We start from the raw sequence: 13,446 nt of genomic DNA, 5'->3' as shown, positions 1-13,446 counted from the left end.
TTAGTGGCCCCTGATAATGGGTAAAATGAAAACCCTTCCCGGAAACAACAATGCGCATGTTTCCAGAATTCATTTGCTTTTTCTTCTGCAGTGTTGAGAAACCGTTCTTTACTAATTACACCAAAACACAATAACATGATATATTCAGTTACATGCTCCTACTCGAAGCCAAGAAATTTTGCACGCGTCAATACGCAAGTCAACACTAAACACTACTGATGGTATTTTTTTTTTTATATGTGCCAAGGCATTTTCTAGCATGCAATTTACATGGGCCTGACTAAACCTGGAGGATAGTGTTTCGTGACAGAGAGACACTTTATTTGGCAACAAATTAGGCATCTACTATTTCTGCTTCATGCCAGCTAACCCCACCAAAGAGGTTGCATCACAATTTGACATGTCATTCTAAGAAAGATTTTCCTGTTCAGTAGATCAAAGTCAGCACCATTTGGCTCATACAGACACAAGAAACGAATCAGAAATGGCAAAAACCATACCTAAGCAAACTGTAAAGCCGCACCACTAAGAAATAAAATTTTAAGGTCACAAACATGGCAAGGAGTTCCCACACACACATCATGGTACACACCCAATGTACCAATGCAGTTGGCTGTTTTTCTTTGCAGTTTTACAAGAGAATGAAATAAACCTCAAGAACACACCTGCTTTGAAATCCCTCATATTTCACACCAGTGTTTTTCATAAGTGCATTACTTGTATGAGACATACATGATAAGCCAATGTAAATTACAACCCATTTGCTCCTATCCTGCTCCGAGTTCTGTCTGTACCGAAAATGACATCAAATTCTGATGATGATTTTGGATTTTTTATGGCGCAAGGGCACCTATGGCCAAAGAGCGCCATGGCACAAGGTATTTTTCAATTACTCAAGGTGGGGTCAAAGACCCATTTTCCAAGCATTTCACCCTAAATAAGCCGAGCACCAGACCCGGGGAAAGCTTGTACCCATTGTATCATCGGTGGGCACCCGGCGGCACTGGGGATCGAACCCCGCACCTCCCGCATACGAGGCGGATGCTCAACCACTCGGCCACCGCTGCGGTACGACATCAAATTCTCACTTCTTCACTTCTGATGCAATCCCATTCCCACATAGCAACCTGGGCAACAAGAAAACTATGGCCCTGTCAATTGGAAAATAAATGCAGATTTAATGAAAAACAAGGTCCTTTTGCCCGTATGGAAAGGGAGGAATCCGTATATATTATCCGATAGTAGCCTCACATTTAATGTACCTTGAGATTTCACTTCATAGGAATCTACATGACTGCGATAAGTGCTTGTTTTGCTATGTTTTGCCGATATAAATTTCTTGCTTGTGGGTATATGCCTATATAACAGGCTTTTGGAAAGCTATGAGTAAGTACATGAAACAAAATGCTTGAGCTTCAGAAGCTATTGCTTAACACATAAAGCACAAATTGTTTTAGACAAATGACTGCTCACCCATAGTGTGCGCAAAACTATGATTTTGCAAATTTGCTGCACTTCTTGTCCCATTATTACAATAATAAGATGAGTGATTTCTCCCCTATATTCAAAGACAACCTGCACTCCAACAAAACAGGTTGCTTCCCGCTACCTAGGATGCTTGCTTCTCGAAACGAGGCAAGTTTCGCTGCAGGCTTTAGCAGAAGCAGACCAGTGAGGGCGTGAATAAGAAAAAACAATTTCATGCGGTAACCTTAACTCACGGCATTGGGGACATACAGTTAGGTGCAAGCTTAACCTTTCATCCATGCCCCTTTGGTTTTCTGAGCACCAAATCATACCCTTGCCCCTTTAGTTTTCCAAGTAGAAAACTAACCGGCTGGGACCCAAAGGGTGAACCTTACACAGCCGACACACATTCAGACCGAAGACTCATTTCTGAGCAGAAAACCAGAGAATAATCGCTTCAATCTATTTATGGAGAGCATGCACTCAGGCCAGGAAGGGCTCAGGCAGGCGCAACACATAACACGTCAGCAGAGAGATCAGTGGACTTGGGGCAGTGAGCAGCTGCATTGCGCGCCTGTAGCCGCCGGACGCGACTCGTGTGACAGGATGGCGCGCTAGTGGAGCCGGGTACGCAACGCGATACCCTCAAGGCCTGCATCGCGCCGCATGCAGCAGCTCAATCAGGACCACGGCACGCCCGTGCGCCGAGCACGGTTCGAGTTAAACGCAGCGGCATGCGATGTAGTACTGACCTGACCGACTTGAAGACCATGTCTCGGCTCGAAATGCTTTTCCAGGTGCCACTCAGGAACTCGCGACAGATGTTGTACGCCTTGTCGCGCATGTCCTCCGTGATGTAGGCTTCATCAGGCTCGCTGTTCCACGGCGGGGGAGGAGAAAGAAAAGGTAGTCGAGTTAAGCAGAGCGTCGGCAATGCGGCAGGGTCGTGCGCATAAGTTAAGACGGCTTCGGAGCGCGTCAGGTAACGCGGGGAACGACCGCGAAACCAACGAAGGCAACAGAAAGAACAGGCGAAAAAAAAAACTAAAAATGCAGATCAGGAAGGTCGGCGACATGAATATATATCTCGCCCTCGCCTGTCGAGCACGCGTACTTGAACTTGAGGGTTTCGAACGCCCTCTTCACAGCCAAGATGCCACTGTACAGTTTGGAGGTGATAGTCGGCGAGTCGAATCCGGCGTACATGTCATCATCTTTCGACCGCGATCACAATGCGCGCACGGCTCGCTGGAAGCTTGAGATCGATACGAGATGCGGCAGGTGCCGAGACGCGTGGTGACCGCTGTAAAGCCCACGACCAGCACCGCAGCTATGTTGTTCAGAGAACGCGTTTGCGGTTCTCGTGTGGACACGGACGCCAACACAAACATTAAATCTTTGCGCGCGCACATGTCTCGTCTTTAAACCACCGTGTCGGCCCCCAAAACGGCGCACAGCAGCCGCATTGTCAGCGCCGCCAGCGTCTTCCGACCAGTTTTCGTCGTCCTCTTTCGGTTTATCGGCGAGTGGCATGCGGCGTAGCCGGCTCCCGAAAAACTGTGAGACGCGCTTTGTTTATATTCGTCACGGTCATGTGGTGCAGGCGACTCCGGGTTAGCAGTGCCGATGCCGGTTAGCGTAAACAAGTAGGAAGTGTTGCCAAGTAGAGCGAGGGGACTCAAGGCGCCCGGAGTTTGCGCTATGCGTCGTGAGAGCCATGGCCAATCCTCCGATGGTGAAAAAAAGATGGGAGGAAGAATGCGTACGAGAGAGAATCCCGCGGCTCGGCTACCCTTACCTGTCGGGATGGAACGCGAGAAACGAGATCTCCTTGCCCATGTGCGTATACATCTTGTCGCCAGTGGTAAACACGGTGTCACCGACGGTCCTCATAACACAGCGCCGTAGCAGCCACGCACGCACGCAACGAAGGCCCGCGCTCTACTGATGCCGGCGACGAAAACGTCCACAAAACGAGACCCGTCACAGCCGCCAGGCTGGCGGTCGGGCCGGTCGTGAAGGTGGCGTCGTCGTCTCCACGATGACGTCGCGTGTGACGTCATCGGGTCACGCCAGCCAGCACCGCACTCAGCGGTAGTCATTTGCGCGCAGTAGTGCTGGACGGCTCGTTTCTGACGTGCCCCGAGGAAGCCTGAGCGGCGCCGTCGCCCTCTCGCGGAAGAGAACCGGCGTGGGGCTTTTCCCCAGACGGTGTGCTGCGTGGCAAAGCCTGCAGCGCAATTTCCTTTACTGAGCCGTACGCTGAGTTCCGCTGGGGCTGACAGTTTTCCTGTTCGGATTCTTGGAGCTGGGTGGAAGTGATGACAGCCATGAGCGATTCATAAAGGCCGCAGTAAGGGAAGAATCGACGGACGTCACAGCGGCTTGTTGCGTCCAGTCTGTATTCCGCTGGCTAAAGAAAATAAACGTACATTTCTTGCGTCTTGTTGCCGAAGGTTTTTCAAGGCAGGTATGCGACACGGTGGTCTGTTTTCTTCGGTGGTTGTTCTCTTTTTCACGTATTATATAACAACTAACCATGAAAACTGACGTGTTTGTATACGCATATGTTCTGTTGATATATAAATAGTATCCGCGGGAAGAATGTTTCTTTTCTCCTTCCTTGCAGCGCACCAAAATGAGCAGCACGGAAACCAACGGCGCCATATCCGTTCACTGCTCCATAAGAGCAGAAAATGAAATCAATGCTTCGACAAAGTTACTTTCTTGTTTTGGTCAGAATGTTAATACGTTTCATCTGTTGGAACAAATATCACCTCGTTGGTTAGCGCCTGCGAGGCAACGCAGACGTGATTTTTTTTTTTGTCCCCCGCAAATTCGCACGCCGCAAATATTTGTTCATGACTTAACATTTTTGCTCACTCAATGGTTATCGACAGAGTTAAAGAGAAACTAAAGCAAACATAACCTTGTGGCCGTGGTATGCGTTTCAAACCGGTGCGAAAACCACAAAACGAGCATTACGGTCGAACTTCGTCGCATGCGTACGTTCTCTTGCGCTTCGCGATGAAATGCGCGGCGTTTTTTTCCTCGTCTAAGAACAGTCATCCGAACCTCTGTTTACGACATACCACTCTCCACGTGACGGCGCGCGTTCGTGACGTGCTACGTCGTCGCTGTAACCAGAAATACAGAAAAGAAAACAGCTAGATGCATGCATACACATACTCGCAACGTGTGGTATCAGTGTGAGCTGTCCACCGAGACGTACTGAATTCCCGACCGAAAATGTACACTTATATGTGCCCTACTTAACGCAGACCACGTTTCTGAAAATAGGTCGGGCTTTTCATCCGTAATGGAAACTTAGACATTTCTTTTTTGTTTCTTTTCTTGTTACCTCGTAGCTGCAAGAATGCTCTCGGCAAATATCTTCCATTATTAGCTACATGAATGACTTTAGGTTTTCTTAATGTGTGTGCGTGCGTGCGCCCGCTCACGAGAATCTCACGAAATGAACCGTATAGTCTCGGGGAACGGGGCCCCCACTGCAAAATAAGTTTTTCGAGAGTTAGCAAAAGAAAACATCAAGGCTCTACTGCAGCGTAGCGTGGCTATATAATTTGTAACACCATCGTGGTTGCAGAGCTAAAATCGAACTGCGGGGATTGGGTTGCTGCATCTCCTTGCTTAGAAAAAAAAAAGTGCAATTTTTTTTAATTCGGCGCCTACTACTTCGCTTGCGTACACACCTGTCGCATATTCGCGTATGCAAACCTTCAAAGTGAGGATGAAAACACAGTGGTATTAGATGTCTGCTCTATCTATACGAGCGCATCTTTTATTTTTTTTTTTTTTGCACGAAGCATGTCTTCGCGAACTCGTTCCCATTCCGTGCACTGTTCCATGTCCTTTCACCGCTGATGCGGAGGCCGTAAAAGCGGCAGCAAAAAAGGTCAGTTTACGAGGCTTTCCTGTGTCCGTGTTTCACAGGACGTACATATACAAGCGTCAGGCATTTTCGATCGCGTACTAACGACGAATTGTTCGCACAAGTACCTGCTGTGGATTCCTATATTGCCTGGACACAGGTCCATATCATCGTTCACTACTTGATTTCATTAGATCATCCCACCTTTTTTTCATTTGTTTAAGCATCTTACTCGTCTCTCATTTCATATCCTTTATGCCCTGAGGCAATAAACATCGCTTGAAAAAATAAAAAGAACAATTTATGTAGGGATAGCTGTAGAATTGTTCGTTCTCGGAGTGTTTTGAGGCGTGGCGCTTTCTTGGTTCGGCTCATCAGCGCTTATTGTTTTATACTCGAGTATCGACCGAAAACCCTTATTGTTCAGCGTAGCCCATATGAGGCGACAGTTTCGCATTCCTTATTTTTTTTCTCCTGTTCACACAAGCGGCATATTGGGCAGACGTGCTCTTTATAAAGTTGATTTCCCGCTCGGTCTCCTAATCCAATAACAACAGGCGCTTAACATTTCTGATTAGAGCTTAAAACCTTTCTCGATTTTTACTCCCTTAATACATGTGTGCATCATCATTTGGACACTGTGCTGACCATTCACTGTGTGCTCAGCTTGTAGCATCATGACGTCATCATCTCCCATCTTCGCTCTCTCCCTTATTCTGTTCCCCTTCCAGTTGAGAGGACGTAGTAGTAGCGCTAAAAACAGGGACGACAGGATAGAAGAAGATAACACAGGCACTAGACATCAACTGACTTTATTCTCGGAAATACCACGCATTTATTGCTATTTATACGTATATCAGGCCCTGGACACTTGCAAACGGTGCGAACGTAATAAGGACTTGTACCCCATTTTTTGAGCACACGTGTGATATGCAGACCAGAAGGAGCGGGCGGTACTGGAAGCCTTTCTTGTACACGTGGAAAGGCAAGCGTGCGTGAGCAAACCGAATGTTTATCTTTCTACCAAGTTCATGTATCGGGAAGTGCCGTCACACATGCGGTTTGACTGTTGATTTTTTGGCACCTGACCGTCGCCTATAAATGCGTGCTATTTTCGAGAATAAAGTCAGTCGATGGCTAGCGCCCGCGTTGTCTTCTTCTATCCTGTCGTCCCTGTTTTTAGCGCTACTATAGTACGTCCTCTCAACCTAAACACCAACTAGCCCAGCTTTCTGCCTTAAAAATCCCTTTTAGTGCAGAGTAGCCCGTCTCTCCGCGTTCTCCTCGTACTCGCCTACAGTTTCCCGTTGCGTGCGATACAGCAAGAGCACTTTCCTCGAGGCATCTATGGAGAATTTGCGCTGAAGTTTGTGGTGCCGATTGCAGCGCCATAACACACTGCCTAGCGAGAAGAGCAAGCAGTTTTGGGTAGTACTATTAGTACTTTTCCGCGCCACCTTCAGGCACTTATTGGCGTGAGCCTCCGCGCTCTGTCGAAGGCGCACGTGTCGTGCGTCAGCTATCTGGGCTACGCCGAGAGAAGCTAGGCAATGAATGCTGTCAGCCAAACGCCGGTATCTAATCGCGCAGAATGTGTTCTCGCGTTTGCAGCGGCCCAAGCGGCTGACAAAAGCAGTTTTTAGTCACCGAATGGAACAATTGCAGTGTCACCTTGGCAGCGCAGGTTCCCCATAGCATTGTCTGGACGCTGGTCTCGCACGGTGGACCGGCACTGCCGCGCGTGCATCGGCTGATAACCACTCGGGAGTCCTCTGTGCGCTCCGGCACGCACATGTGGCATCAGCCAGCTGCTGCAAACATATGGCAGAGACGCCCACGCGGGGCCCGCAGGCGGCGTTCGAGGAAAGGAATGCGTGTTCGAGGCTATGAGCAGCAGATCACCAACATTCTTCAAGCGAGAAGTTTAAAATATAACTGCAACAAGCCAGTACTCGCATATGGGGCTAATTGACAACCTTGGAATTGCATTAAGGAAAGCACAACCAGCTATGGAAGGGCAATTGCAGGGTTAACGTCGACAGACATGTAGCAGGGTAGATCAGAAGGAACTGCGTAGTGAAACGCTAAGGACGTGAAAGGAAAGGGAAAGAAGCCGTCGTCGTCATTTCCCGACACTCCCTACAGGGTGTGTGCACACCCCGTTGTTTTTCTCTGGGCGCCGTCTTAAGCCTGGACTCCATGTACGCGAAAACTCACGCGAAGGCGACGGCGGCGGCGACGGCTGGCGTTCGCTCTGTCGCTTGTGGGCAACCTCCATGCAAGCGAAGGCGGCAGGCGACGCGAACCCGCGACGTGCGCAGCGGACTCAAGCTTAGAAACACGCCCGTAACCTGTTCTCTCTCTTAAAATTTTGTGAGTGTCCCTCACAGTCAGGGCCAAAGGAATATTTCCTCTACAGCAGCGGTGTAGCGGCAGTGGAGATAGCCACAGGCGTGCTTGCGGAGACGAAGTCACATCACGGGTTCACGGTGGAGGTGTGCTTTAGTTCGGTGCCTGTGCACTCCGGCTTAGTAAAAACACTCCCATAAACTGTCACCGCAACCTGATTGTAAGTGAGCAAACTATAATATACCACTGAGAATGCGCGCCGCGAGTGTTTCTGCAAAGTTGGAGCGCAGCGGCACGGTGGATCGAGCGCCGGTACCCGCGGCTCGACACGCATCTCTCCCTGCAGTACGCCCGCTCGCGTAGCCCGCTCCAAATGCTGTTAGCCCTCCGCACCCAACAAGTAGATTGTTTTAATTATTTAAATCGTGCGGGTCTGCCTCTCAGCTACAAAACCAAATATTTTCTCGACGGTGGCGATGACCAAGACGACGGGCGGGTTTCGTGAGATGTACCCGTGAGAAACCGTGGACAAACCGGAAACGGCTTTGGGGGGCTCTGGTTGGCCAGTCGCGTGGGGGACTTCCGGGCGACGAGCGAAATTTTCTGTGGCTGCAGATCCGAGCGACACGGCAAGCGACACATGCATTTTGCTTCGCGCGACGGCGTCGCTCGTCGCTTGCCGCCGTCGCCTTCGCGTTCGCGTGAGTTTTCGCGTACACGGAGTCCAGGCTTAAATCTGTAAGGATTTTTTTTTTACACACGACGGGGAATTTTGTTCAATTGCACCTTAGAAGGGTATGTACGCGAAAGTACATATTGTCTGTATAGACGGCTTGTGCTGGAAGAAACCACGAAATAAAAAAAAGATAAAAATTGCCACAGCTTCTTCAAAACGTGGGCATGGTTCTCGATGTTTTTTTGTTTTTTTTCTAAATCTGCACATGGTGCAACGGCAAGTGGAGAAATCGGAAATAAAGTGCGCCTTCGCTTCTACTGGTAATGCCTAAAATGATGGCCACAAAAAGTAATTGGTGGTGGTGGTGATGATGATGATGATTTGTTGGCGCAAGGGCAGCTTTGGCCCAAGAGCGCCATGCACCAGGTAGTCTTCATTACACAAGGTTGGGTCAAGAACCCAATTACCAAGCGGCGGCTGCGTTTTTATGAAGGAAAAAGGATAAGGCGCCCGTGTGCTGTGCGATGTCAGTGCACGTTAAAGATCCACAGGTGGTCGAAATTACTCCGCAGCCCTCCTCTACGGCACCTCCTTCTTCCCTTCTTCTTTCACTCCCTCCCTTGTCCCTTCCCTTACGGCGCGGTTGGGGAGTCCAACGATATATGAGACAGATACTGCGCCATTTCCTTTCCCCCAAAACCAATTATTATTTTATTAAGCATCTCGCCACGGATAAGCCGAGCATCAGGCCGGGGAAAGCTTGTACCCATTGTATTACCGGCGGGTAACCGGCGACCCCGCCGCGGTGCCTCAGTGGTTAGGTCGAATCCGACCGCGGCGGCTGCGTTTTTATGGAGGAAAAACGCTAAGGCGCCCGTGTGCTGTGCTATGTCAGTGCACGTTAAAGATCCCCAGGTGGTCGAAATTATTCCGGAGCCCTCCACTACGGCACCTCTCTTCCTTTCTTCTTTCACTCCCTCCCTTATCCATTCTCTTAGGGCGCGGTTCAGGTGTCCAATGATATATGAGACAGATACTGCGCCATTTCCTTTCCCCAAACACCAATTATTATTATATTAACCGGCGACACTGGGAATCCAACCACTCGCTTCCCGCGTGCTACAGAAAGTTCTTCCCGAGTGGAGTCACAGTATAATTTTATAACACGCCTGGCCCGTTGCTCATGAGCGCACAAAGCCTTCACCAGCTTAGAATTAAGATGGGCCGTTTGTCTGTCGTCCGTTCTGCTGGTCCAATACGCATTGAAACAGCTAACACAGGAATATCGGCCGCTGCTCCCTGTGTCTGCATGGGAAATTTGAACGTCACATGACGGCGTGTACATACCAACTAGTTTTCTCATTAAAAATAAATATGCCTTATCGTACATAGTTTCTGAATTCAAACGCAGAAGAAAGAAGCCCACGCTGAGGCAAACCAGATTCCTTCACCTGACAGCAACGGGTCTCTAAATGGGGAGCGGAGCACCTTACGCTGCTTGGACACCACAGTGACACCATCACAGGTCCCTTCCAGAGTATACTTAGCGCGTTACAAGTAATTTATTGTAATAAATTACATTTTCTTCGAATTTATAAATGAAATCATTACTTTTGAAACGGTTACGTTCTCGTTAATCCAATTATTATTTTTTTTTCAATAGTCGGTCACTAATAAATTACTTCCGATTGAAAAAACAAGTTGTAACAATGGTACAACATCGATAACCTGAATTTGGTGGCAAGCTCGATAGTGTTAGTGAGGAATGTTCATTCGCAATAGAGAGACAATGGTCGGTCTGCGGAAAAGGATGTCCCTACATGCTAGCTCGAGTGGCCCGAATTTGACTAGCCCCATGTTCAGCGGTTCACACTTATTCATGCCAGAACAACAGAATGTCATATTTAGTGAACTTAAGCCTCGTCCCCTTTGAGCGCGAACAACAACAACAACGATATGCGCGTCGCTTTGCGTGACTAGCTGACCGCAATGTCTTTTCTTTGTATACGTTACAACTGCGCCCTTCTCTCCAGCTCGTACGCCGAAAAAGTCATAAGTGTCGCTGCTGATGACTGAAAAAAAAATGTTTAGAAAAACAAATGCTGCTGAAAATTAGCAGTGCATAAGCTGATTTTCCCTCTCATATGGTGGCAGAGGGAGATAAGTAGATTTATTATTGTAGGATGCTTGATGTCTTGCAGGTTCGATGTTGCTAAGTTACATTACTCGAGTACAACTTCGAAAAAAGAGAGTTTAACTGTTTATTTACGATCAATAAAACAGAAAGGAATATACAAGCAAGAAGAAAACTAATTACATTTGAATGATTCGTACAGTGACGTGGCGAAAACCAGTCATCGGTCCCACCAGAACAGAGCTTCTTTTTTCCGCTATGCCCCCGCCCTCAGTGGGTTAGCAATCAATTATGTAGGTTCATACAGTCAGCCAATCAATATTGGAGAAAGGAAAACAAAGCCAATACAAATAACGTGCAAAGAGGACAAGTCCTCCCAACCAATACTGTACAAGTACTTTCACTCTTCGCCTAAGGGATCTCAGTGAATTCTACTTCCTCCCAAGGGTGCGGCATGTTTACAGCTTCAAAGAGCAAGCACGATAAACACGGAAGGCTATCTACAAGGAAGACGTCGCTCACAGATCCTCGGGGACGGTTTCACATACACATTAGGCGGATGGGCACAGAGCCTCTCGGAAAAAATCACGCTTCCCGTGTCTCCACTACTCGCGCATTGACGCTTCGAGCAGCAGCGCCACAGACTTGGGACAAAAGGGCCGCGACTCGGCTTAAGATCATTCATTGCCTTCAGCGTGTACGGTAAACACGCACGGCGGCTGAAACTTCACTGCATGAATTGCAACAGGCAACGGATCAAGTATAAGCCGCACCGGCTCATTCCAGGTCATGCACATTTTGCCTCACGCTGTTATTAAAAGTGGGAAGAAGAATAACGTAGTAGTGATCGATGACTTTTTGTCATTGTTCAGTAGCTTTTTGGTGCCTTGAATGGACCACTGAAATCAGTTACATTTCGGATAAAGTAATCGTAATCGGTTGCTTCTTTTCTGTAACGTGCGGTCCCTTCCGGACTTCATTTCTTGTGCATGTCTTTTCCCATTCGCATAATTCGTCCCTTCTATGCCATTAATACATAATCACCACTAAAGAAATAATTATGGTCGTTTAAAATGGGTGTTTTTTTTTCACACAGGTATCCAACCCAACAACTCTATACGTGTTCACAGACAGCATTACGGCCGACGCCATGTTGCACATTGTAAACAATGGGAGACGAGCACTCCGGAGAGTTGAGACACAATTAGTCTCCCGTGCGCGGTCGCCCTTGTCCAAAAGTCACGCACGTGCCTGGAGAGTCTGGAAAAGGTCATGTCATAGTCGCGAAGATAATGTGCATACACCTACGTCATACGCGTCTCAAAGGTTTCCCTCTGGGGCACTCAGCGTTTCGATGCAGTACATTATTCGAGCTGTCGACGTATGAGAGTTCGAACTTACTTAAAATAAATAAAACGTAAATGTGGCCAACCTTGTAATGCTCATAGATATTTGAATATATAGGAACTAAATAACGGGACAAGCGTCACAGGGATACATTAGCAACAGCTTTCAGTATTAAACGACGCATACGTTGACAAAAAAAAAGACTGCGTAGCGGCGGTCTCTTCCTTTTTCGCTGTTAACATTGCTGGAAACGTTTATTTTTATAAATTAACAGACAAAAAGAAAAAATAAATGGATTTTCATGTCATTCGTTCGGCTTCTTGTGCATTGGAGGTGTGTTCATGTTGTAGCTTCATAAACCTCTGTCAGTGCGTACGTAACAATTCACCGCGTTAAATTTGCCTGCGCACACAAGCCTGTAGTACGGACGGTTCAGGAAGGCAGCGGATATACGAGTAACGGATCTAGGCTTAGTTTAACTTCAGACAACGTGTCTTAAATGGAACCGGTAGGGCTCGGTTGGTATCGAAAGAAGACAGGAAGATAAAGTGCGCCACTCTTGCTGTCATTGCAACGGTCGTGCACTCAGAACCTCGCGCGGTCGCACATGCATATCAATTCACTACCGGCTCTGAGTACACGGGCGTCTTACTCGAGCCTCCACGCAGTAACTCGACTTATAGCGAGTACCAGCTCTTGAACACCGCGGAACGCTGGTAATGGAATCGACGCTGGAAAACGTGCTCTGCGTATTACTGAGAAGCCGCCGCGGTGGCCCAGTGGTTAGGGCGCTCGGCTACTGATCCGGAGTTCCCGGGTTCGAACCCGACCGCGGCGGCCGCGTCTTTATGGAGGCAAAACGCTAAGGCGCCCGTGTGCTGTGCGATGTCAGTAATAATAATAATAATAATAATTGGTTTTTGGGGAAAGGAAATGGCGCAGTATCTGTCTCATATATCGCTGGACACCTGAACCGCGCCGTAAGGGAAGGGACAAAGGAGGGAGTGAAAGAAGAAAGGAAGAATTGGAGGTGCCGTTGTGGAGGACTCCGGAATAATTTCGACCACCTGGGGATCTTTAACGTGCACTGACATCGCACAGCACACGGGCGCCTTAGCGTTTTTCCTCCATAAAAACGCAGCCGCCGCGGTCGGGTTCGAACCCGGGAACTCCGGATCAGTAGCCGAGCGCGCTAACCACTGAGCCACCGCGGCGGGTCGACGCGATGCGATGTCATCAGTGCACGTTAAAAATCCCCGGGTGGTCGAAATTATTCCGGAGCCCTCCACTACGGCACCTCTTCCTTCCTTCTTTCACTCCCTCCCTTATCCCTTCCCTTACGTCGCGGTTCAGGTGTCCGCCGATATGCGAGACAAATACTGTGCCATTTCCGCTCCCCCCCCCCCCAAAAAAAAAAAACAATTATTATTAGTTATTACTGAGAGCCAGCACGGTACTGTACCAGGCAATGCTGCAATATTTGAATCCGGCTTTTAACTGGGAGTGCCCGCATTGTGGGTGTGCGTTCTCGGACATGTGCCACACGGTGTGGGCATGCCCATCTAACCCTGCTTGCCCCCA

General features: G+C 48.5%; 1 protein-coding gene across 4 annotated transcripts in view; it reads right to left on the bottom strand.

Moving 5' to 3' along the window:
- LOC144128413 (choline/ethanolamine kinase) overlaps nucleotides 1-13,446 on the bottom strand; it is a 134,793-nt gene that overhangs the window by 24,231 nt on the left and 97,116 nt on the right. For 3 of the 4 annotated variants that reach the window (XM_077661798.1, XM_077661795.1, XM_077661796.1), the window contains exon 2: nucleotides 2,220-2,342. In XM_077661798.1, coding sequence (XP_077517924.1) covers nucleotides 2,220-2,342 — 123 coding nt within the window. Of the gene's footprint in view, nucleotides 1-2,219; nucleotides 2,343-3,265; nucleotides 3,605-13,446 lie in introns of those variants that run through there. The other variant, XM_077661797.1, reaches the window with a different exon arrangement.

The sequence above is a fragment of the Amblyomma americanum genome, chromosome 4 (assembly GCF_052857255.1).
Source record: "Amblyomma americanum isolate KBUSLIRL-KWMA chromosome 4, ASM5285725v1, whole genome shotgun sequence".
NCBI lineage: Eukaryota > Metazoa > Arthropoda > Arachnida > Ixodida > Ixodidae > Amblyomma > Amblyomma americanum.
This window is presented reverse-complemented; position numbering and strand designations above follow the sequence as displayed.